Source organism: Odocoileus virginianus, unplaced genomic scaffold (genome assembly GCF_023699985.2).
Source record: "Odocoileus virginianus isolate 20LAN1187 ecotype Illinois unplaced genomic scaffold, Ovbor_1.2 Unplaced_Scaffold_3, whole genome shotgun sequence".
Lineage (NCBI taxonomy): Eukaryota > Metazoa > Chordata > Mammalia > Artiodactyla > Cervidae > Odocoileus > Odocoileus virginianus.
The window spans coordinates 1,730,165-1,756,420 of record NW_027224265.1 but is presented as its reverse complement, the minus strand read 5'-3'; the positions used below and the strand labels follow the sequence as shown (position 1 = coordinate 1,756,420).

The following is a 26,256-nucleotide window of genomic DNA, read 5'->3' as shown; positions in this document are numbered from 1 at the left end:
CAGTTATCAAAGAGACTTATGTATCTTTTTTTGGTTTGTTTTTGAAAGCACTAGATGTGGTAGCCTAATCATTGGGCTCACCGCAAGGATATCAATGTTCCAATCAGTCCATCTGATCTGAGGCATGAAATGTGGATGGCTGTGCAGGTTCTGTGGGACGGTCTAACAGAAACTATCTTTGCTCAACTCCAGTAGCATTTATGGCACATGCCACTGAACAAAGAAATTTTGTGTACATTACCTAATTTATCCTGATTATAAATTTTGACTAGGTCTTATCATTACAGAGAAAAGGAAACTGCAGCTCAGAAAGGTCATAGTGTACAGGATAGGGCTCAAACTCAAGCCAGATTCCCAGTTCTAAAGCGGGATTTCAGTTATTGGCACCTTAAAGATGCCCTCAAATTATTCCAGAATGCAAACTGCCTACTACCTCTCTTTCAAAATTACACCAGCCCACAGCCACCATACACATTTAGGTCTTAAATACTGGAAAGCTCATCCTGCAAAAACTGGGCTTGTTTTCTGACTTTGGACTGGGCCTGCTTTCTGGGCCATGTGGTTCCCCCAATCTCAAACTCCTTCCTCTTGCTCAGCTTTCCCCTCCTCTGCTCAGCTCCTTCTAGTAAAATTCCACCATCTGCCTCGTTTGGGACAAACAGCCACCACAACATTCTCTTTAACCAGGAATGGGTGAAGAAAACAAAACTGCAATCTTAGATACACATGCTTTGCTTTGAGGCTTAAAAGAAAGTCACAGCACACAAAATCCCACTCTGGGAAATTTTAGGAGATCTCAGATTGGGATCCACTGTAAGGTCACTTAATATAAACAGATAAAAGCTGATGACATCTCTGTATTACTGATTTTAAAGGCATGCTTTAAGTATAATTTAAAACATGACAGGTATTAGCAAGAAAAAATATTTCACTGTAAACCAAAAATATTTTTAGAAATACATATATAAGCTTAGTAGGCACATGGATGCAACGAAAAACAAAATCAACTAAATGTTATATATGTATTCTTCTGCTTTTCTGTGATATACAACTTTAACAAAATGACACTACATTAGCATTTAACTTCTAGGTTCAAAGCATCAATACTAAAGCAACCCAGGCTGGATCTGTAGGGAAAAATAGCTTGCCTCTCAGAAATTGTTATACTTAGTCACAATACTTATTATAATTTTTTCCAAGAACTTTCCTTTTTTAAAGAAAAACAGCCAATGATATTTGCCAATGAACTCAGGAACATGAGTATCTGTTAGCAACTCACGACTAAGTAAACTTCCTTCCATACCTCAGATTTGCTTTTGTGCAACATGTCAGTCAGTTTAGCTATAAAGTGACCAAAGGCATTTCTAATTAGGCATTTTTTTTAGTGTGTGAATCATAAAGTAATCATCATAGGTGTTATGAAAGATAAATGTAATTTTGGCTTTGTGATAAATTCATATAGTCTCCTTCAGAGTCAGAATTTTAACCCCAAAATGAAAGAGACAGAAGAATCTCATTTACATTCTTAACACCTGCCTGACTGGTCTCTTAAGAACTCAGCACATCCCTGGACACAGAAACCTAAAAGGGAATAAACTTTTATTTGTTGGTTTTGGGAAAGGGTGGTAGATTATTGGAAATGCTATCTACATAACAGCTTCATTCTTTCCTATACCTGTGGTGTTTTGAAGACTCTAATATGAATGACTTTTTTGAGCATTCTTTGGCATTTCCTTTCTTTGGGATTGCAATGAAACCTGACCTTTTCCAGTCCTGTGGCCACTGCGGAGTTTTCCAAATTTGCTGGCATACTAAGTGCAGCACTTTCACAGCATCATCTTTTAGGATTTGAAATAACTCAACTGGAATTCCATCACCTCCACTAGCTTTGTTCGCAGTGATGCTTCCTAAGGCCCACCTGACGTCACATTCCAGGATGCCTGGCTCTAGGTGAGTGATCACACCATAGTGATTATCTGAGTCTTGAAGATACTTTTTGTACAGTTCTTCTGTGTATTCTTGCCACCTCTTCTTAATATCTTCTGCTTCAGTCAGCTCCGTACCATTTCTGTTCATTATTGAACCCATCTTTGCATGAAATGTTTCCTTGGTATCTCTAATTATCTTGAAGAGATCTCAAGTCTTTCCCTTTCTTTTGTTTCCCTCTATTTCTTTGCACTGATCACTGAGGAAGACCTTTTTATCTCTTTTTGCTATTCTTTGGAACTCTGCATTCAAATGGGTATATCTTTCCTTTTCTCCTTTGCTCTTCGCTTTGCTTCTTTTCACAGCTATTTATAAGGCCTCCTCAGACAGCCATTTTGCTTTTTTGCATTTCTTTTTCTTGGGGATGGTCTTGATCCCTGCCTCCTGTACAATGTCACAAACCTCCATCCATAGTTCATCAGGCACTCTATCAGATCTAGTCCCTTAAATCTATTTCTCACTTCCACTGTATAATCATAAGGGATTTGATTTAGGTCATACCTGAACCTGAATGGTCTAGTGGTTTTCCCTACTTTCTTCAATTTAAGCCTGAATTTTGCAATAAGGAGTTCATGATCTGAGCCACAGTCAGCTCCTGGTCTTGTTTTTGCTGACTGTATAGAGCTTCTCCATCTTTGGCTGCAAAAAATATAATCAATCTGATTTCAGTGTTGACCATCTGGTGATGTCCATGTGTAGAGTCTTCTCTTGTGTTGTTGGAAGAGGGTGTTTGCTATGACCAGTGTGTTCTCTTGGCAAAACTCTATTAGCCTTTGTCCTGCTTCATTCCGTACTCCAAGGCCAAATTTGCCTGTTACTCCAGGTGTCTCTTGACTTCCTACTTTTGCATTCCAGTCCCCTATAATGAAAAGGACATCTTTGGGGGTGTTAGTTATAAAAGGTCCTGAAGGTGTTCATATAACTGTTCAACTTCAGTTTGTTCAGCATTACTGCTCGGGGCATAGACTTGAATTACTGTGATACTGAATGGTTTGCCTTGGAAACGAACAGAGATCATTCTGTTGTTTTTGAGATTGCATCCAAGTACTGCATTTTGGACTCTTTTGTTGACTGTGATGGCTACTCCATTTCTTCTAAGGGATTCCTGCCCACAGTAGTAGATATAATGGTCATCTGAGTTAAATTCACCCATTCCAGTCCATTTTAGTTTGCTGATTCCTAGAATGTCTACATTCACTCTTGCCATCTCCTGTTTGACCACATCCAATTTGCCTTGATTCATGGACCTAACATTCCAGGTTCCTATGCGATATTGCTCTTTACATCACTGGACCTTGCTTCTATCACCAATAATTCCAATTATTCCAATAATTCCAATATTCTATCACCAATATCATTTCAATCCCAAAGAAAGGAAATGCCAAAGGATGCTCAAACTACCACACAATTTCATTCATCTCACACACCAGTTAAGTAATGCTCAAAATTCTCCAAGCCAGGCTTCAGCAATACATGAACCATGAACTTCCAGATGTTCAAGCTGGTTTTAGAAAAGGCAGAGGAACCAGATCAAATTGCCAACATTCACTGGATCATCAAAAAAGCAAGAGAGTTCCAGAAAAACATTTATTTCTGCTTTATTGACTATGCCAAAGCCTTTGACTGTGTGGATCACAATAAACTGTGGAAAATTCTTCAAGAGATGGGAATACCAGACCACCTGACCTGCCTCCTGAGAAATCTGTATGCAGGTCAGGAAGCAACAGTTAGAACTGGACATGGAACAACAGACTGGTTCCAAATAGGAAAAGGAGTACATCAAGGCTGTATATTGTCACCTTACTTATTTAATTTATATGCAGAGTATATCATGAGAAATGCTGGGCTGGAAGAAGCACAGCTGGAATCAAGATTACTGGGAGAAATATCAATAACCTCAGATATGCAGATGACACCACCCTTATGGCAGAAAGTGAAGAGGAACTAAAAAGCCTCTTGATGAAAGTGAAAGAGGAGAGTGAAAAAGTTGGCTTAAAGCTCAACATTCAGAAAACTAAAATCATGGCATCTGGTCCCATCACTTCATGGGAAATAGATGGGGAAACAGTGGAAACAGTGTCAGACTTTATTTTTGGGGGCTCCAAAATCACTGCAGATGGTGACTGCAGCCATGAAATTAAAAGACGCTTACTCCTTGGAAGGAAAGTTATGACCAACCTAGATAGCATATTTAAAAGCAGAGACATTACTTTGCCAACAAAGGTCCGCCTAGTCAAGGCTATGATTTTTCCAGTGGTCATGTATGGATGTGAGAGTTGGACTGTGAAGAAAGCTGAGTGCCGAAAAATTGAATGCTTTTGAACTGTGGTGTTGGAGAAGACTCTTGAGAGTCCCTTGGACTGCAAGGAGATCCAACCAGTCCATCCTAAAGATCAGTCCTGGGTGTTCATTGGAAGGACTGATGTTGAAGCTGAAACTCCAGTACTTTGGCCACCTCATGTGAAGAGCTGACTCATTTGAAAAGACCCTGATGCTGGGAAAGATTGAGGGCAGGAGGAGAAGGGGACGACAGAGGATGAGATAGCTGGATGGCATCACCAACTCGATGGACATGAGTTTGGGTGGACTCCGGGAGTTGGTGATGGACAGGGAGGCCTGGCGTGCTGTGGTTCATGGGGTCGCAAAGAGTTGGACAGGACTGAGCAACTAAACTGAACTGAATACGAATGACTTAAGAGAAACAATATCAACTGACAATCATTATCTTTACTCTCAAATAACTCAGAATACTTCTGTGCTTGCCAGCATTCACCAGAAGTTTGTAAAATACGTGCAGTGTGCTGGACAGTTAGACTCTGGATACCACCAGAAGAGAAATAGAGTTCCTGTCTCCTAGGGGCTCAAATCAAGGGGCAGGTGAGAGGGACAGTAGGGGTGACAGATCCTCTAAAACATCACTTAACGATCTAAAAGATCATTTAAATGTGGTATGGGCTGAACTGTGTTCCCCCTAATGCCCATATGTGAAGTCCTGACCCCTAATACTTCAAACTGTATGTGGAGATAGGGTATATAAAGAGGTAATTAAGTTAAACCGAGGTCATATGGGTGGACCCTGGACTGGTGTGTTTACAAGAGGAGGAAATTGGGACACACATACACACAGGGAAGACCACGTGAGGACACTGGGAGAAGATGGCCATCTACAAGCCAAGGGAAGATGCCTCGGAAGAAACCAACCCTGACCACAGACTCCAAGACTCTAGAACTGTGAAAAAGTACATTTCTGTTAAGTCATCTAGTCTGTGGTACTTTGTTTTGACAGCCCTAGGAAATGAATCAGTTCAGTTCAGTTGCTCAGTTGTGTCCGACTCTTTGTGACCCCATGGACTGCAGCATGCCAAGCTTCCCTGTCCATCACCAACTCCTGGAGCTTGCTCAAACTCATGTCCATCGAGTTGGTGATGCCATCCAACCATCTCATCCTCTGTCATCCCCTTCTCCTGCTGCCTTTAATCTTTCCCAGCAGAAAGATCGACTCTTCCAGTGTGTCAGTTCTTTGCATTAGGTGGCCAAAGTATTGGAGTTTCAGCTTCAGCATCAGTCCTTTCAATGAATATTCAGGACTGATTTCCTTTAGGATTGACTGGTTTGATCTCCTTGCAGTCCAAGGGACTCTCAAGAGTCTTCTCCAACACCACAGTTCAAAAGCATCAATTCTTTGGCACTCAGCTTTCTTTATAGTCCAACTCTCACATTCATACATGACTACTGGAAAAACCATAGCTTTGACTAGAAATGAATACAGTCTGCTTTAGGTGCAATTTTTTAAAAAGTATAGGTTATGTCAAATGTAATAGTTGTCAGAATATCTATCAATAGATTTAACGAACAAACAAAACCAACATTTAGCAAGACATCCAGTAGCACTGTAAACAGAGGAAATGAGGGTGGTGGTGAGCAGATTTGCAAGGGTATGTAAAGGCTGCCAGATGCAAGCCAAGGAAGATGGAAGGTTGAGAGGCTTTCAAGTGCTGATGACATGTAGGTCAGAGAAAAGGGTAAGTTGATCTATCTTTTTGTAGTTCACCTGTTATTGTTGGACCCCAAGGCTGCTCATTCTTCTTGATATATGTCAAATGATGCTCGGTAAGTGGACACATGGCTTAAATTGTTTCCCATATATTCAGTTTTCTGGATTCAAGTTTGTGTTCTTCATAAAGACCAATTATCATCTTCATCAAATTCTCTCTTAGAGGTGGTGGCATGAGCATCTCAGAAATGCAAGCACATGGGAATATCTCATGAGAAATGAACCAAAATTTAGGGCTTCCCTGTTGGCTCAGGGGTAAAGAATTCACCCGCCAACACAGGAGATGTGGATTCAACCCCTGGGTCAAGAAGATCCCCTGGAGAAAGAAATGGACACCCACTCCAGGATTATTGCCTCAGAAATCCCATGGACAAAGGAGCTTGACGGGCTACAGTCCATGGGGTACAAAAGAGTTAGACACGACTTAGCAACTAAAGAATAACAACATAGTCCATATACAGAATCAATCTAACTGACATGCTTCCTATCACTTCTACCATACTGCATGAAAATTTTGAATTATATCTATTTATTACCTGTTTCTAAATTCATATTTCCCTTTACTCACTTACCGTCTTTATCAGTACTTCTTTGGGGAGACTGTTAGAGGAGAACAATCTTCAAAAGCAGGATCATGGCTTTATTTGGGGCCTAAATGCACCACACATATATATGTTGCTTACTTTACCAGTTAATATACCTTCTGAGAAAACTGTGATGAAGATGCTGCATGGCTTGGTTGTTAACAACCATAATTATAATTATTTTCTACCCTTGGTGGAGTTCTATGTGCTTAAACAATGGCCCTTTTATGATTTATCAAAGATAGGTGCCCACCCCCTGCAATTAGAAGAGTGAACCAGAGTAGCAGATGTCCAATGTGCATAATTAATTCTTTGAGCAGCAAAGGAGTATATTTTATAATCTCTCTGCCAATTACTGTGTGTGTGTGTGTGTGTGTGTGTGTGTGTGCACACGCGCGAATGCACGCATTTGTGTACATCTTCTATTCTGCCTAATGGGCTGGGAGGTTATGAAACCCAGTACTGTAATATAGGAGAATTTATGTGCACACACATGCACTTCATTTCTGCAAATACCCTTTGAAGTGGCCCTATTAAGCTCTCCCTCAAAAGCTGGTCTGCTCCCAGGTGTGACCAGTCATGTGAGAGGGCAGAATGTAAACTGAAACCATAAATGAGTTACAAGGATCATTTTCTCTGAACAGTATTACATCAAAGATTAGATGGTGCCAAAAGATGATGCGCTGAGCTGTCTCTCTAGAGACCTGCCTAACCCTGTGAATGCTGCTTGGAGATGGAGTACACAGTGGGGAAAATGCACTGCAACTAGAAGACAAAAAGAAAAATATGCAGAACATTGGGTCATTCAGATACTGGACATCATCTCTGAACATTCTAGAAAGTAAAACAAATGTGTTAGTTGGTCCCTAAGTTGGCAAACATTCTGGTTCAAGAACTAAGTGAAACATGCAGGGATCTAATTTAAGTGTGCACGTGTGCACGTGCACATGCACACACACACACACACACACACATAAGCTCGCTGTGGTAACCAATGGATAATTGCAGAGAAAGCATTACAAACACTTGACTATTGCACTCAACCACAAATGCCCTCCTACTGGAAAGGAAGGGATGGTCTTTTAGGACATTGCTGACACTCTTGGTTTCCTATGGCCTGATAAGTTCTTCACCTGTAGAAATGGGGGTGGGGGAGACAACTGTGGTTCACAGCACACAAGCCAATTAAGCCCATTGAATTAACTTTGCTTTGGGGGCAGATGTTTACTATGGGCATAGAAAATGTCCACATTTTACTCTTATTATGCAGCAGATTATATTAATGCCCATGATGACACGTCAGGCAGGCAAAAGATTCATTTCTTTCCTTTGTGAGCTGGGCTGTTTGAAACAAGCTGTGTTCAGTTTTAACAGTGGGATCCTCTAGATTCACTCTGCCTGTTGTGAAGCCATCTTGAGAGGCTGCTGATGAATATGTGGGAGCCTGACAGCTGTGGAATTTCATTTCTAGATTTCAACTAGGCAGAGAAAGGAAAAGGAAGTCTCCTCACTGGCAACAAAATGAAAGTGTTTATAAGTGAAATTAATCATCAGCACAAAGAGCTTTCCCAGTCATTCTGTACCACAATATAATATTCTGCCCATTTGGCTGCTGAGTCTTTTTAAATCTGATTTCTAAGAATAAAAACAAAGACTTAAAGAGGGGCAAGGAATCAAGTCAGAAGCAAGCCACAAAAGGTTAACATTACCCGACTTTGTCACCACTCTTTGAAACTGTTCATGATGTGAGTTTGGGGGCTTTGGATGGCGTGTGCTTCAAGGCAGGGTGCAACAGCAGCTGGTGAACCCAGCACGCTGAACCGGAGGTCAGTTGCAAACATTTTGTGCTGTGCAAACTCCTCTTATCCCAGCCTCATTCCTTTCCAATAGGAACATGCTTAGCACAAAGCAATCCACGTAAAGGCTCCATAAATCCAAAAAAGGGAGTTACTGATCGAGGAATTCTCAGATTTCTGCCAAGGCACCCTCCCCTGTGCTGGAGGTCAGCCTGGTACGATAAGCAGAGCCAAATTGTGGACTGGACTCAAGGAATTAAGTTCAACACTTCAAATCTAGACTTTTAATGGGCGATTTTTCTTTTCAGTGATGAAGACAAAACAAAATACAAACAGCTGATAACAGCCCAAAGTAAACCAGGAGAAAAAGCACAAGAAAAAAGCTTGGAAACAAATCTCATAAAGGATATCTAAGAAGAGATTTTCTGAACAAAGGGAAAAAATAAAGCAGCTTTTTAAAACTCTGGTTTGAGATTAAGCAGTTTGTGAGTGACCAATAAGAAAGTACAGGCCACAAAAATAAGACATTTGCTCTTTTCAGCAGGATAAAAAATACTGGCCTTTGTTAACTAGCAAGAAAAAAAAAAAGGCCCCTTAGGCATTGAAGCACAGCATAAGCTTTTCCTAGCCCCGTGACCTCAACAAATATGTTAATAAAATCTTTTACCTCCCTGGAGTGGAACCAGAGTAAATATTTACTTAACACATCTGAGTTCTAAGTCTGGACCACCTTACTCCCTTATATAAATTGGTTTTCATTTGCAACCAAGAAATTAGAAACACCACATTTTGCAATGTTTCTCCTAGTTTTATGGTAGGAGAAGGAAGGATGAAAGGGAAGGAAGGGAGGGAAGAGAGGAAGAAAGAAAGACAGCAAAAGACTGAAGGACAGAATGACCAAGGAACGCCATAAGGAAGAAAAGAAAACCATATTGGGCCCGAGTGCACTTGTGAATTTTTGAACTGTATTCTCTGCCACAAATGAGTCATGCTCTTGATACCCTTTCCAATACTAGACATCTGGAATTAGCAGGACCTTTTCCAAGCACATTCCAAGGTTAATAGGAAACATCTAGACTTGCTTTTATTAGCCAGTTTGAGTAATTTTAGGTATACTGCATTTCACCTTCGTATAAGAAGTCTGATTTCTACTCACCAGGAATGCTAATTTTTCTTTCTTCTTGTTCTAAAGTTACTGTGCTATTCAATGAAATTTATGAAAGTTTTCACCAACAATATGGAAGAAAAAGTCCTCGAAACTCAGGGTTTTTTCCCCTAAAGCCCTAAATTAAAAGCTAGTGAATAAATATTTATCTGAACATATGGATTTGGGGTTTTTCTTGATATGGGTGAATAATGAGATAGCCATTTGCTTTTGATGAGCTTATGAACAATTTCAAAGCATTCCTATTGCTGACATATGCAAGACTGACTTTTCCAGAAAGTTTGCATTTTCTCCCAAAGTGCTCATTCCAAAAGAAGTTATTCACTCTTTCCATCAATGCACCCTCTTCTGCTGGCAGCTGCAAACTGCTCAGCATTTACCAAAAGTCATTTCACAGTTCAGTGCCTGTCGTGTACCGTCTTGGTCATTTAAAGACTAGATAACTCTTCAACAGCAAACAGCATCACAACAGATCACCAAATTTGGAGGGAAAGTGGTTTCTATCATGGAGAGGATGTAATTAAACTTTATTTAAATCAGATGCTAGTTGATTATCTTTTAAGAAATTTGACTTTAAAGAGGGGGAAAATATAGGCAGATCTGTTATCTGCACACCATAAGTGCTCAGGGCACTACGAGGCTTCTGGTAAAGTGTCCTTTATAAAAAACTAAAAGCACAGAGGAACAGAAGAAGGTTAGGATGGATGTGCTCCTGCACACCACCTGGGTTCTCAGCCCCACTGAGCGCGGTCGGACTCAGACGGCGGCTTCTCCCTGACAAAGGCCAGCCTGGCAGTGACACAGGAAGCAGAGAAGACCAAAGGCGGTGCCATCGACCCAAATGCATGAGGTGTTTTGGGACTGGGAGCCACCAATAAATACCTGGAGAATCATGAAGATGACTGCAAAAGGAATGCCAAATTAGGAGGCCAAATTCCCTGGGAAAGGGATCACCTGTATTCTAATTAGCATGAAAAAGACAGCATTGGAAACTCAGAATTTCATTCTAAATCCTGACTGCATTCTGAGACAAGAGAAGACAAAAGAAGACTGATATTGACATCTTTTGGGCTTTTTCCTTCAGTTCTTCTTCCATGGTAAACCAATCAGCAAAACTACACTTCTCCAAAGGAAGAGAACTGTGAGCAAGACAGGAGCGTTGTTGGAAGCCACACTGGCAGAATATTTAAACTTGGAGAGCCACAGTTTTCTGTGGGAAATGCACACTGAAGTTCATTATAATTTTTTTTTTTTTTAATTTTAGGCACGTTTTCTAGGCACACCCCTTTAAGCCTCAGGGTGCCGCTGAAAGGGTGAAATGCATCAGTACATGTAAGGCCACGGCAACAGGGCGGGCACAGATGGACCAAGCAGGCCTGGGTCAGCCTCACCGTCTGACGGAGGAGGATGCTCCGCAGTCAGGGAGCTTGCCCAAGGTCACATATCCAAGAAATGGAGAAGACAGGATGCACACGCAGCCTCTCTTCTCAAAGAACACGTCTGTCCATACCAGCCTTCTCCGCTATTTCCCCGGAGCCACCTGCAGTGGCGCCACGAGGCCCCCAAGAGCGGGGCCTGCTTTCAGCCCCTAAGTAGGTGCTGGGCATCTCTACTTAGTGCCCTTCTGATGATAGTTAGTTGGATTGCTGACACCTACTATCAAGAGTAGTTTTCTCAAAAATATTTGTTTCTCTGCTAGCTGTGTTTTCGTTTGTGTGTGTGTGTGTCTTCTGATAAACAGCTGCCCTTCAAAAATAACAGAGTGAAGTAAGCCAGAAAGAAAAACACCAATACAGTATACTAACGCATATATACGGTATTTAGAAAGATGGTAACGATGACCCTGTATGCGAGATAGCAGAAGAGACAGAGATGTATAGACCAGTCTTTTGGACTCTGTGGGAGAAGGAGAGGGTGGGATGAGTTTAGAGAACAGCATTGAAACATGTATATTATCAGATGTGAAATGGATCACCAGTCCAGGCTTGATGCATGAGGCAGGGCGCTCAGAGCTGGTGCACTGAGGGATGGGATGGGGAGGGAGGTGGGAGAGAGGTTCAGGATGCGGACACATGTACACCCATGGCTGATTAACGTGAATGTGTGGCAAAAACCACCACAATAGTGTAAAGTAATTAGTCTCCAATTTAAATAAATTAATTTAAAAAAATAACTTGCCTAAAAGACCCAGCACTGCTGCAGGGCGCAGAGGGCGTGCTCGCCAGCATCCAGGTGTCGCCACAGTCTCTGGGGAAAGGCAGCTCTTACTTAGAGCAGCAGCTCTCACTTGACTACCTTACGATTCTGGATCTAACGAAACCCAAGCAACACTGATCACCAGTTTTGTCTTTTTTCAATGTTCCCTGGAAGGAAATGTTCAGCACAATACACATATCTAGCAAACACTGCAGGTAATTACAAAGGGTATTTGCTGAGAAGCCAAATTATTTTAATATGACCTCTAAATAAACTCTCAAACAACTTCTCTGATGACCTGGCAATGGACAACCTAATTCAGAATATCTTTCTTTCAACAAATGCCATTAGAAATCATGTTCACTGCAACTTTGCTTTTCAAAATTTAAATTTCAAGACAAACTGTTTAGTCAAAGGAGAATGAAATTCTTGATCAATAATAGGCAGCTATGCAAACCGTACACTACATATAAGTATAAAGTGATCCTAGTTGAAGAGGAAGAAAATAAATACTTATTAGAATAGAGAGGCATGTATAAACTATTAAGAATGGTAATTCGGAAAGAAAAACAAATCTAACCTGATTCCAGTTGGGAACTTTTAATTAACATAGTCTAAGAAATGCAGTCAGTTCTAAGGACAAAAATGGAAACACAGGGACCAGGGAACAAGCCAACCATTATTACTATCATGAAGGTAACAAATAGCATGTAACAAGAAAAGTGGTTTGTGATCCTCAAACCACATGTAGAGTACTGTATTCATTCATTCAAAGACATGATGAACCTCTGGTTTTGTCTAAAGAACATAAGAACATTGATCAATTGGGTAAAAATTCACATTAATTATCAGATGAATTGTTTCTATGATGCCAAAAACCAAATTTAATTGAATTTCTGATTGAATTGATTGTGACAGTGTAGACAGTTAAGCCTGTATAATAAAATTAAAGTTTAAAAAGCAGTCCTCATAAAAAAAAAAAAAAGGAATAGGCTTAATGAAGATGAAATGAAAAGATGTAAAGACTTGACACCCAGACCTTGATAACAAGATCAGAATAATTTAAGATTCTATTATCAAGAAGCGAGCAAAACATACAAGGGCCAGAGGCATTCCTCGATGTATAATTACCCCAAATCTCCACAGGGCACTGTGAAATGGAGCTTCAGTTACACAGCTTTTTTATAGGGTCCAGAGCATTCAGGCTTTGGAAACAATCAAATCCAGGTAATAAAGGATCAAAATTACAAACATGAGAAGAACTCCAAGATGTGGGCAGAATTTTTGATGCTGTATTAACTAAATTGGTGGAGTATATGTATTAATTATCCAATCAAAAAATCAAGAAATATTTACTAAGTACTTATTTTCTATGAAGTATTGAATATTTGGTAGGTAGCTTTCAACTCCAGAGAATGAACATCTTAGGAAAGACAATTCCCCATTAGTTTGGGCTGCAAGTGCTAAAACAGCAAAGAAAACACATTTAAAAAAAAAAAAAAAAAGCTTTTTTTAGAGCTATGCCACCAAATCTTGGGGTATCTATTCAGGAAAAGTGAAAGTGAAAGTTAAGTTGCTGAGTCGGTGTCTGACTCTTTGCGACCCAATGGACTGGTGGGCAGTCTCCTCTGTCCATGGGATTCTCCAGGCAAGAATACTGGAGTGGGTTGCCATTTCCTTCTCCAGGGGATCTTCCCAACCCAGGGATCGAACCCAGGTCTCCCGCATTGCAGGCAGATGCTTTAACCTCTGAGCCACCAGGGAAGCGGGTTAATTAACGACTTCATCTTTTCAAATTCTAATTCTCATAACGATGCTACCTCAGAAAGTCCATGAGATTGCATGTCTCAAATAGCAGGTCCATTCTCTGCCCAGTATTCCCTCGTTTCAGCCAGTGTTAACTGTCCCCCAATGCAGCAGGCACTAGGCTAAACGCTCAAACATGTGCTGCCAAACCCAGAGGGCACCACGGTACACGGAGGCTCAGCAACTGCCTGGCAAATGTGCACGACGGCAGACTTTCCCAGCATGGTCTCAATAAGCTTTTTGGTAACTTTCACTATGATGACGTCACGAAGGGCAAGAAATAGTCCTTCTTGAAAAAGTACTTAATAACAATCCCTTAGTTGGGTCATGTTTTTAAGTATCTTAGTTTTATTCATCTAACCACAGAATCCAGTTTTTCCTTGACAGTTTCGAATGTTGGCTGCCAAACACAGTATCTTCTCCTAATTTCTACTATATCTGACACTGACTTTTTTCAACAAGAGACCACTAAATGCCTGGATCCATTTTAAACACAATTTTTGTAAATTCCCCGTTGGGTCAGTGGACTGCAGTACTTTTCCCTGCTGGAATTGTATCAAACACAATTCAGACAGGAAGGCTGCTACCTGCCCTAGTAATCAAAGGACAGCGGTGTGTGATGGTGATCTGAGTAAGGGCTGGAGTGGAGAAGGGACAAGAGCTAGAACTGGGCAACCACACCAAAACTTCGTGCACGTTAGGAATCTCCCTCTTGTTTTAATTACTTATTGGTACAAGTCTCTGGCTCATATTTTCACTGGCAACAACTATTCAGCTATTCTCCCTTTTTTCCAATCAATGGCTCTGGTTCCCAATTTCAGCATAAAAGGGGCAAACAGACCTTCCTTTCATTGACAGCATTCTGTTAAATATTCTTCCCTTCTCTTCAAACAGGCATGATGCTTGTATTTTAGTCTATGGGAGTTAGGATGAATACTGAACAAGCACAGTTAAAATCAAGGGTTTAAAAATAGCTCCAGCTAGATAAATCTAGGGCTTCCCTGGCGGCTCAGACAGTGTAAAGCATCTGCCTGCAATGCAGGAGACCTGGGTTTGATCCCCGGGTTGGGAAGATCCCCTGAGAAGGGAATGGCAACCCACTCCACTATTCTTGCCTGGAGAATTCCATGGACAGGGAAGCCCGGCAGGCTATCTAGTCCACGGGGTGGCAAAGAGTTGGACACAACTGAGCAACTTCCTAGGCACAAGGCTGAGATCGGAAATCATTCTGAGGTAATAACAGCAATTATTTTATTTGTAAAGAATTCACCACCATGTGAAACCAGAGCAGATGAGGCTCCGCTCTCATGACTGACAGATTGCTGAGAAGCAAACTGGACCGCCGGCAGTACACCACTGATCACCTGAAGCCAAGTGACATCCCGCAGCCAGGACTCCGGATGGATGTGTGGCCCCACCCTAAAGCTGAGAGTCCCCTTCCAGCAGACCACACCAAACTAAATTTCTGGGCACTCTGAGGGCCTCTTCTGTCTAAAGAGTGGAGAAGGCAGCGCAGAACTGAGGAGCTGGTTTTGTATCATGTTTACATTTCAGTTAACTCTCCCCCTCTTACCTCCCTAACACTAAGCCTTCTTTATTCAGTGAGAGATGGTTTTCAGCAACAAATTGATCCCCTGTGTGTAGTGACTTAATTTCCTGGGTCCTACATTTTATAATCAGAACTGTCACACCCCTGCAAAGTGTTGGGCTACTACGAGTTGTAAATCTCAAGATGAGCCACCTGCTTCTGCCCAGAAATAATAGATCTCCACATATTCCTGAGCTCTCACTCATTCATTTATTCCACAGACATTTGTTGGTTCCTAAGGATGTGCCAGTTCCCACACAGGTATTGGAGCAGTGGTTAGACTGGCTCATGGAGGTGTAATCTATTCCAAGGTCCATGAAGGTTAAGGGTTCCTTTCACTTTGTAGGAAAAGAATGCCAGCCAATTTCACTAGCTGTTCTAGAGTTCCCTCTCAACTGTTCCACAACTGAACTCACCATCCTGATACAGGAAAAGGGGAAAAAGAGGCATCACAGCTTCAACTGCACCATAAAAAGAGGTCTGATGTTCACCGACTAGTGGTCAGTGTTTGTGCGTCAAGTTTCCAGCCTTGGAGGGTAGAAATGCATTCAGAGAAGCTGGCCGCAAGCAGGGTATTGTGTGTGTTTAGTGTACAAAGGAGCACGAGACTATTCCTGCTAGATGTCCTGGGGAGAGTTCCTTGGAGGGGTTGTCATTTAAATTCAGTCTGGAAGAAGAGCTTTATTTTGTCAGGAGGAGCATTCTTTCCAGGACTGAGTAAGCAAAGGCACAGAAAGGAGGGCCTCCTGGGGCACATTCAGAACAACAAGTGGCCTGGTCCTTCTAAGAAAATAAATGCTACAGTAGCTAGAAATAAAACACGAGTTCACATAGCTACTGGAATGGCTGCTCAGCCACAGAGATTCAGTTTATGAAGGTTTAAAACACAAGTTGAAAAAAATATTTACAAGTATGATGTGGGAGTAGGCATAAGGAATTTAAGGGAACAGTGCTTGTGTATGTCACTTACTGCCTAGGGGATGAGTCCAACCGCACCTGAAGGGTCCAGAACTGGTAAAATCATTTCATATTGAAAACCTTGCAGCTGATGCCTTCTGAGTCTGTCCTGTTTCCAGAAGAGATTCCAGAAAAATCCTTCTTGGTCTTGGCTTTCCCCAACTTTTGGGTATCATGTGATGAGATTCCCTTCTGATGGTCACTAGACTATTGTCTAAATTAGTAACAGCCCGTAGGCCTCAAATTGTAAACAATTTTATGATGATGATGTAAGCGTTGGCTTGAATTCTGAATACGTACATCTGGCTAATCAGGAAGTAGTAGAGAGAACCAGCTGGTTTTGTGTGGTTGCGACTGATTAGCACACAGCTAGCCGCAAAGGGAAGCGTGGGGCCTGCTTTCCCAGCTGGCGCAGCAGCATCACCCTCTCTGGCCAACTGGACACTAAGGAATCCTCTGGCATTTACCAGGGGAAGTGCAGCCACTTTCTCCCAAGAAAGAGATGAAGTGTGCTCCCTTCCCTATTCCTTCCAACTAGGGACCTTCCTTCTTCTTACCACTCCACCACTGCCCAAGGAGAGTGAGAGGCAGCAATAAATAAGGTGTATGTGAATGAACATGTGTGCTTTTTTCTGTTGGGCACAATCAAAATGCAAAGAGCCTGAGACAGGCTGGAACCTGAGTGAGAGCCTGGGGCCATCTCCAAGATGCCTGCGCTGTGGCTGCCTCTAGCTCAGCACACGGAGTCCTTGACTTCTAGGTCTAATGTGTGAGATCTGTCTCTGAGAGCACAGAGGCCTGAAATAGGGAGGAGGACATTCACTAATGCAGTAAACATCTATTATGCTCACTCCTGTAAGCATACCTTTCTAATAAACGTATTTCTTTCACCAGAAATATGCTTTTCTCTCAACTAAATATACCCATTCTTCGGCCACTCAATATTTATTAAGGACTGATGCTAAGCCCTGAAAACGTCAAGAAGGCACAGTACCTGCTCTCAAGGACCTTCTAGGTTTCAAAGTTTGTGCTGACTCCAATCAGTTGTTAATGTAATAAGACAGTGAAGATTTGGAAATCTCATTCAGGATGAATAATAATAATAATGTGTGTTAAGACACTGATTAGCAATGTCTGCCACAAGTGGAGGAGGAGGCAGAAATGGCACACAAGCTATGTATCTGTCATCTCTGGGTATAGCTTAATTTCTACCTCCTTAAAAAAAAGCATTCACCTCCAATTCCCAGTCTCCAATGATACCACTCCTCTGTATCTTACAATTTAGCACTAGACTATATTGCAAGACATTAAGCTCATCATGCATATCAGTCTTCCTGCCACAAATAAAATATAAATCTACATTCCATAATGCAACAAATTTGGCACAAAGAAAATCCTCAAAAAAAAAAAAAAAATGCTTGTTCAGTTGACACAGGAATAGATGCACAATCCTACTGTTAACTCTTCTCATTTTCTTCAGGGCTTCCATACATGGCAACTTTGTTTTCTTGGGATCATTTACATGATATCACAGAAGAGATCATACTGGAAATAAGTAAAGGCTTTAACGTTCCAATACTAGGAGCAAAGGTTCTCCTGGATGCCAGAGGGGATTTTTAGGACTATAGGAAAAAGTTGCTGTGAGTTTTGAGTACCACAGCTGCATCAAACCTAGAGGGCTAGTATCACACCAGGTTGTTCAGAGGATGGCTCTAAATGCTGATAAAGGTGAGCAACTTCAAGACACTCTTTTTTGACAAGTGGCTTTATGGCTTAATCATAATTTTTTTCTTCTTCTAATAAATAATGGAAAATAATTTGCTGTGGAAGCTAACATTACATTCACTTCAACTACCCAGCTCTTTAGAAGAATGGAAGGATAAAAATTACTTCTAGTCCATCAAAACTAAACAAGATTAAGTCACTAAGGATGAATTTTTTAAAAGTCCAACTTAACAGATATTAGCATGTATGGACCAAATATTTACTGAGCTTCTAACATATATTTAATATTTCATTAAACACTGCACATGAAGTTTTTAAACTTTCTGGGAGTCTATAATCTAGCTGGTCGGTGAAAGAAATGCATGTGATCCAACTAACAAATAATGCAGGACAGTATAATCTAGTATTACACCAGGTTAATACCATGTCATTGCTACTAATAACTGAATTGATATTTAGAATTTAGTTGAGTGCCATGCTAATGTTTAAATCCCAAACCATTAGAGCTGCTAATACTGTCATGCACTAACAGATCAATTTCAGGATCACTGCTGTTTTTTGACCCACTGAAATGAGATTCTTGAAGCTGTCCATAGGTGCAAAACATGTCCAGAAATACTCATTTCAGATAGATTTAGATCCAAGAAATAGGATTTTTAGGAACTATAATTTCTACAGATGTGGACTGAGACTTATGGTTAATTTTCCAATATAAAGCAAAGGAGTGGTTTAAAGTCAGAATATTTAAAATATATCTTGATCAACTAAGATGATACAGTCTAGCTACATCCCTTACATCTTCCTCTGGTATATTCAAATTGGATTCACTAGTAAGATTTCCTTATTGCTAGTCTTTTTCCTGTATAACAAAGGAATTATTCAGATAATTCAGGCAAATCCCTTCCACTCCTGCCTCAGTCCAGCAACATTTTGAATAAACCAAGATGAATCAGACAAAATCAAGTTATTTTGTGTTCAGCATAACTATTCAGATAATTATCTTAACCCTCCATTTCACTTTGGTTGTGAGGATAAGGTCCTAAAAGACTTATCAGCCAGAAACAGCACTTAAAAACATATGTGCAAGAGCAGGGAAGCTCCTAGTCAGTCTAGTGTAAGTGAACACCATGTATAAAACTCATCATCTGGAGGTTATTCATTTGGATTAGTAAAGTGTTCATATTTCAGAAGTGTATTTTCCTATTTTAAAGTATTCATCTTAGACTGTGTGCGTGCTCAGTCACATCTGACTCTTTGCGACACCATGAACTCCAGACAGCCAGGTTCCTCTGTCCATGGAATTTTTCAGGCAAGAATACTGGAGTGGGTTGCCATTTCCTACTCCAGGGGATCTTCCTGACCCAGGGATTGAACCCATGTCTCCTGCATCTCCTGCATTGGCAGGCAGATTCTTTACCACTGCACCACCTGGGAAAATCATTCATCTTAGGGTTTAAAATAAAGAGAATTCTTTCAGTGTATTTATGAAGATTTGATTTACACGCCAGTTTTTCAGGATCGCATCAGTTTAAAATAGAACAAACAAAAAAATAGAATGATATTTTAAATACCTGTTTATTCCAAGATTTCTGCTCAAATACCTTCCTCTGCCTGATTTATCTATTTAGCTCAAGAGGAAGAGGGACTGGGGCTAAACCCAGGTAGACCATCCCTTCTGTCCTAATTCCCCAAACAATTCCCAATTCTCTCCTCACAATGCACTAGAAGCACTGGTAAAAGAGAAGACAGTACCATCTAAAATTACTCTCCTAGGTACTTTTCAGCATCCCCACAATCAAAAATCCCTGAGTAACTTGTAAATTTACATTCCAAAACCCAACGGCACAGCTACCAACAGTACCTCATCCCTTTGCAATCTTTCTCTTTTTCTTTAAACAAGAAAACCTTATGTTACTGGAGAGATTATTGAAAGAGTCTCCTTGTAAGTTCATGAATGCCACTTCACAGACTGTACAGAAAGCAAAGCTCTATGAACGGGACAATGGAGTCAACTCATCATTTTGAAAAGCTCAGCATCAGACTTAGAGAGAATCTAAAATTGTTCCAATTCCTAGGTCTCTGTTAAAACATAATGAGCCCAAGCTTTTGCCACTGTGAATCCATGGCACATTCATACTAGGAGGCAAGTTTACAGCCAAAGGGTAGTCATGTTGAAAATCAGAACTCAACTTTGACACTGAATTAAATAATTTATTTTTTCAAACTACTCAGTAAGACCATCTGCTTATTTTTGAAATATTTTCTTCTCAGTGATGTATCTGAAGCAAGTACCTTTAAAATAAAACAACTAAGTAAATCCCAAGGACCAATATTAAATATAATCGTAGAACTTAAACAAAAAGCCAAATATAAATTAAAGAAATGCTGAAGATTTCTGCAGATTCACAATATCTTGTTAATTGCAAAGACAAGTGGGGGGGTTGGTGCTAGAAAAGTTATGCTTACTAGAAAACTGAAAAAGCTGGGGGATGTTATTAAAAAGAACACTCTAGAAAACTGAGATAAGGCAAACCACACTCAAAATTAAAACTTATAACAGTACTCCTAAAATGCACAACTGCAGATGCACTGTCGCCTATGTAAATGATGCCCCCTGGAGTTGTGCCCAAAGGGTCTCCTATAGGGAATACAATGTGATTAGCGCCTCACAGATTAACAACGCGGTTGTATTTTTTGATAATGCAAAAAGTTATCATTGTGAAACATCATTTTAGGGTATGTCAAATGTCTAAATATTGAACCATTCTGTTTTGGATCCTGGAGTCTACTAGTTAATTTCTTACTCTGAAATGAGTTGATTATAAATTTGTATTTGGAATAAGCCCTTTATTAAACAGGTCAGTAACACTGAAATTAGACCCTTTTTAATGTTTTAAAATATGGAAATCCATGTTTCTATACAAATGGAAAGATATGTTTCACAGAAAAGATACAAAAGTTTATATATTTTCTAGAAGTGACCAGGTGTTAAGTCTACTGCTTCCCTAGTGATAAGTCTTTAAGTAAGCCTGTTACACAGATCAGCAAAGTAATTCCTGTTTTAATCAAAGGAAAGAAAATAACTTCATTTTTCCAAAAAGGAGAAAAGGAGGTATACGACACCTCTAATATCAGTTTTTAAAAAAAGACAATCTAAATTTATTTTTTTTTTACATTAGTATGTGAAAAGACTGAAGAGCTCAGGCCTCCCAGAATAAGAAAATTGCTAGAAAGTTACTTGGAATCACCCACAGACAATAACTGTCAGTGGTTTCATTTCAGGCAATGGGCTTGTGCCAAAAGGGACTGACATCTTGATGAAAGGATCACCAAAAAGTTGCGAGAATTTTTCCATGACTAAAAATCCTTCCAAGAGCAACAAACTGACTTCTCATTCTGCCACCATAAATAGACGACAACTGTAAGAAATTGACAACCTGTAACAATAATTCGAATTTGCTCTTCTGCATTCGAATCGTTCCAACTTTCATTCTTGGCTTTGGCATACATGCTTACTCTGCTCACTACTATGGAAACATGGTATTTATTCTTTGAGCTTGATCTATAGGACTAAATTTGGCAGAATCAGTGGTCAGACTGATGTTTAACCAAACTGGTCACCTGACATTACAAAACACAAGAATCTTCATACCCTCTTTATCCCAGGGTAAGGTTCTGGGATAAAGAGCCACAGGACAAGGTGACGTGGCCAATCACAGTAAAAGATAAAGAAATAAACAAGAATATTTTGCAGTGGGTTATTTTATTACCATCCTAGAACCCTGTGACAATGGATAGTTAGGAATTTAATATCTACTTAGGAACCATTTGCACAAAACCTACTGATTAATTTTCTGTTTATCCCTTTTGCCTTCTACCTTAAGTTCCTTAATTTGGTCATTATCAACCTATGCCCAAGCAAGATCTGTTTTATTTGATGCTTTGACACCCACCTGTTGAAATGACAAGTGAGGCATACACAAAAAATAAAGAGCTTACTTATTAACAGAATTCAAACAGAATTCATTTAACTGCTTCTGACTCACTTTTCTCCTTGGAAGCTTATACTTGGATTGCTCTCAAAAAAAACATCAAGTATATCGGATTCAATTTTGATTCATTAAATTCCTCCCTCCTTTAAAAGAAAAAACGAAAACTAAATTTGGAAACCACACACTCAAAGTGGCAAAGAAGTGTTTTAAAGAGCATAAACATCTGCAGTAGGACATGCTGTACTTAACTAAAAAGTTTCATGACATTTCTGTTCTTTTTTTCAGTTCAACTTCATTTCCAGAGAGGAAATTTTTCAAAAAAGATTAATACATGTATTCAACTGTTTTTAATGTGTATTTCATCTATTTCTTTAATCCATCATCGAACACTAAGCTGCCTCCTCTGTGGATCATAATGCTTGTCAGAAATAGTTACACCTTCATTTAGAGGATAACATGCTTATCTTCTAAATCTGAGCAGATGTCTCTCATAAATGAAGTTATAAATCAACAACAATAAAACGGTAATTATATTTGGGAGACAATAGCGTGTATTAACATAAAAGTCCATGCTCTACATATATACCGCTTTAGCATACACTATAGCTGTTGGATTAGCTGGACACAGACTCCTAGTCTTGGGATAAGTTCTGGCTCTCTCTACTAGAAGACCCATTGCTTTGTTTGAGCCCCATTGCTTGCCACCTCTTACACGCATGTCACAATTTATCACCCTTCTCAAACAACAGGACAGTTTCTGTTGTTCAAGTTAAAAATTTTTCACTTCTGAAAGGAATTTCAGTTTTCTATTCAAAACGATTGAAAATCAAAAGATCTTATTCCTAATTCATCACATCCAATTAATATAAATTGCTGTACTGCAGAAGCTCACCAGGCTGGATAGGAACCTCTGAAAGGTCATATCGGGTAGAAACAATGAAGGGTTCAGGGGAGATGAAGGTGAGTGGTTGATATTTATAAAGAATAAAGACTGGTAAGAAGCAACTGAGAATCTCCTCTGATGACCAATTCTTACCATTTTGAGAATCCTTAACAGTCTTGGCCTTGCACCCTCCCTCTCTTCAGTCCAAGGAGACCAACCAACCTGCAAAATATGTTTAAATACAGTAGACAAATTGCCTTACCATATGTCAGCAAATGAGAAATGGTTGTTTAGAGGTTACAGACAAATAATCATTTTCTGTGGTTAAGCTCAGTTACATGCAAATTATTGTAACCACTGGGGCTTCTGAAAGAGCTTTTCAATCGGTCTGCAGGCTTAAATAGGGGACAAAGGAATCCCTGGTACCTGGCTTTGCAGAGTCCTGGGCTATTCTTAGTGTTGGGTTCATCTTTAAATTGCAGGAGTTCAAAAGGTTTAATAACTTAAAAGTAGAACCAAGTGATAAAAATAGATTGTTTTCTGGCCGCTCTTTGTTCCCAGACATACTACTGGCAGTATATTTGCAATCAAGACAGCAGAATACGAATCAGCCTTCCACCGTGTAGTGTAATGCCTCAGAGTGGATATTTTTGGAAATGGCACTGCATTACATAACCTTCCGTGTTTAAAAAAAAAAAAAAAAACTACACTAAGGGGGGAAAGTCAGGAATATACACCATTATGCCCTTCTCCCTAAACCAAATAAACATTAATATAAGTGCTGCGGGGATTTTCCTCTCAACCCTCGTGTCAGAATACAGGTCTTTTGTTAACATAAGTTATGACAAAAATTAAGATGAATGGAGAAACAAAGTTCTCTAACAGGGTATTATAAGCTCTTCGAGTTTTCCTATAATGGTATTACAGACACACAGAAATGCAAATCAGATTATTATCATCATCAAGCAAAAAGCAGTCACTTATTTTTAAGCCATCTCTCCCCCAAAGTTCAGCTGCTTTATAAGAAAATGCAGAAAAAAAGTGTTGCAAGATCGAATGCCTGAAAAGACCCTTGGAGGCGCAGCAGCTTTGAAAGAGTAATAAAGACTAAGGATGGAGGAACACAAATCCACTTTATAAAAGGGGAGGGGGGTGTGCATGCACCAAAGTGCATTTAATGCAAAGAAACAAAACAGTTCCTAACAATGCTTTATTAGCAAGAAGAACAAAAATTAATCACACCGACTAGCGAAAAACCCCACCCCTTCCCAACAGATTTCTCCCTCTTAACTTGTGCATTAGGAAAAAAGAAAAAAAAAACACCCAAGTCAAATTCCAGCCTTAATGCAGCGGGACCAAAATGCCAGAATTTCTCTAAGTACAGGCTTCCGTTCTTTAAAATTTAGAGGGAAGAAGCATGAACTCTGCAGGGTCAGAGTACAGCAAAGAGCAACGGCAAGAAATCGACACAAAAGAGAAAGCAGCGCTCCCGGCCGGGGATGGGAACGGCATATACTTACAGACAAAAGCCCCGTTCCCTGTTCACTCTCTCCTCTCTACACCTGAAACACAAATGTGGATGAAAAAGGGTATCATGCTAGAAAGACAACTGGGGAGGGGGTGGGGGAGGGGGCGGGGGGAGGGAAAGGGGTGGAGGAAAAGGAGGGAGGAGGGGGAAGGGAAACAAAACCCAAACCGGCTTCACTTCCAAGAAGTGCAGCCTTGGAAGAAGAAGGAGGGGGAAGGTCTCCCTGCCTCGCGCTCTCTCTCCAAGAGTGTGTGTCTCTCTCTCTAAGAGTCAGTTTCTCTCTCTCTCTCCCTGCTGCTAGTGTGCTAGTGAACAATGAGCTAATTCTGATGGGCTGGCGCCGCGCCAGCACCCCAGCCTCGCTGCCACTGTGCGGCCGCGGCGGAGCCAGACTGCTTACTCGGCAGGAATCGGCGACTCGGGGCCCGGTCGGCAAGCGGCCAACGCGCGCGCGCCCCGGCCCCCCGCACCCCGGGAACCCCGCGCGCCGCGCCGCCCCCCGCGCCTGCCGGGCCCGGGGACAAAGGGGCCCGCGGCTCCGCGCGCCGCCCCGGCCCCGCCCCCGGAGCGCGGCGCGCACACACCCGGCCCGGCCTCGCCCGCCCCTGGCGGGCTTCTCCGCCTGGACGTGCGGTTGCTTTTCAGACAAATAAGGAGGCGGAGGAGGCGGTTTGGGGGCGCGCCAGGCGTGAAGGCGGCCAGGGCGCTGCACAGCCCGGCGGCTGGCCAGGGCCCCGGGGAGAGGCGGCGCGGCCGGTACTGTAATAATAAACCTGCAGCAGAGGGCATCTGAGGGAAAGAGGACGGCGACCGGCGGCAGCCGCCTTCCCTTTTATGTGCCTGTCCGGAGCGGAGCAGAAAATGGGGCCCGCGGCGGCGCGGAGCCGCACAGACACACAAAGAGCCGCCTTGCCCGCGTTTGCGCACGGCCCGGGCCGGCCCCGCCGGGTACGCGCGCCCCGCTCCCGGCAGCGAGGGAGCCCGCCGCCCCAGCACCCCCGTGGCCCTGTGGCTGCGCGCGCACACACACGGGCACACACACACACACACACACACGCGTGCGTGCACGGTCACACGCGTGCACAGACAGCTAGAGGCTGAGATCTGGTGTGATCAGCACAAGACACCCTCCCCAAGTGCTCCCTTCTCCCAGAAGGATTTAGTAGGTTCCCACTCTCAGCCCTTCTGAAATCGTACTCTTGAAAAACTGGAGTTTGCATTTTAAAAGAGGTTCTTTGCATTTCTGATTTTTTTTAAAAACCTTATGTTTCTTACTTAAAATATGACTGTCTTTTTTACAGTAATTTAAAAGCTCAGATTTTTGCTACAAATTCGAACAAACTGATTTTGTTGCCAACCAAACAGGATATAATTTTATGGTAATTGTCACATGTTAGAGGGCAGTACTATTTCCTAATTCAATTCCTTTGCCAAGAAAAAAGATATGAAGGATCATAATGTCTTCTAAATTTGCCATCAACATTTTACTTCTGATCACTGAAAGCAATGTTTTCCATTATAGCAATCAAAAAGAAAAGGCGGATGGACTTACAAAAACTAAGTTCTTAAACATCTCACTACGAAAGTAGCAGCAAATACTGATTAGACTGCTAGTGGGTGTAATGTTTAAGGGGCCCACTTGGAGCTTCCCTGAATCAATCTAAAACATCACAGATATTTTCCTAAGGACCACAAGAAAACGTACCTTGGAACCGTAACTAGGAACAAAAGGAAAAAACAAGTCTCCGTCAATTTTCCCAAAGCCTTCAGGGCCAGTGTTCACCTGCCCAGAAAATGATGGAAGGCAGGTCTGGGGAGTAAATGGGGCAGTGGGATAGGGCAGAAGCTTGGGGGCTGCCTCGGTAGGTCTGAAGCCCCAGGAGGCTGGTAAAGGGCACCCCAACACTGAGATCTTAGGCATTAACCTCAGAGTCAGATTTGAAACCCGAGAGAGCACTGCCACGTGGACCGAAAATCTATCCCAGGAAAATGTGCT

General features: G+C 41.3%; 1 protein-coding gene across 3 annotated transcripts in view; it reads right to left on the bottom strand.

Annotated features, from left to right (window-relative positions):
* The window catches only part of NREP (neuronal regeneration related protein), a 33,311-nt gene extending 8,613 nt beyond the window's left edge, over window positions 1-24,698 (bottom strand). Inside the window, exons 1-3 of one of the 3 annotated variants that reach the window (XM_070462364.1) lie at window positions 24,661-24,698; window positions 24,253-24,294; window positions 22,886-22,954 (exon numbers count right to left, since the gene is read on the bottom strand). In XM_070462364.1, coding sequence (XP_070318465.1) covers window positions 22,886-22,888 — 3 coding nt within the window. In that variant the 5' untranslated portion in view covers window positions 22,889-22,954; window positions 24,253-24,294; window positions 24,661-24,698. Of the gene's footprint in view, window positions 1-22,885; window positions 22,955-23,158; window positions 23,298-24,252; window positions 24,295-24,487; window positions 24,594-24,660 lie in introns of those variants that run through there. The other 2 variants (XM_070462363.1, XM_070462365.1) reach the window with 2 other exon arrangements.
* Between the last annotated feature and the right edge of the window lie 1,558 nt (window positions 24,699-26,256).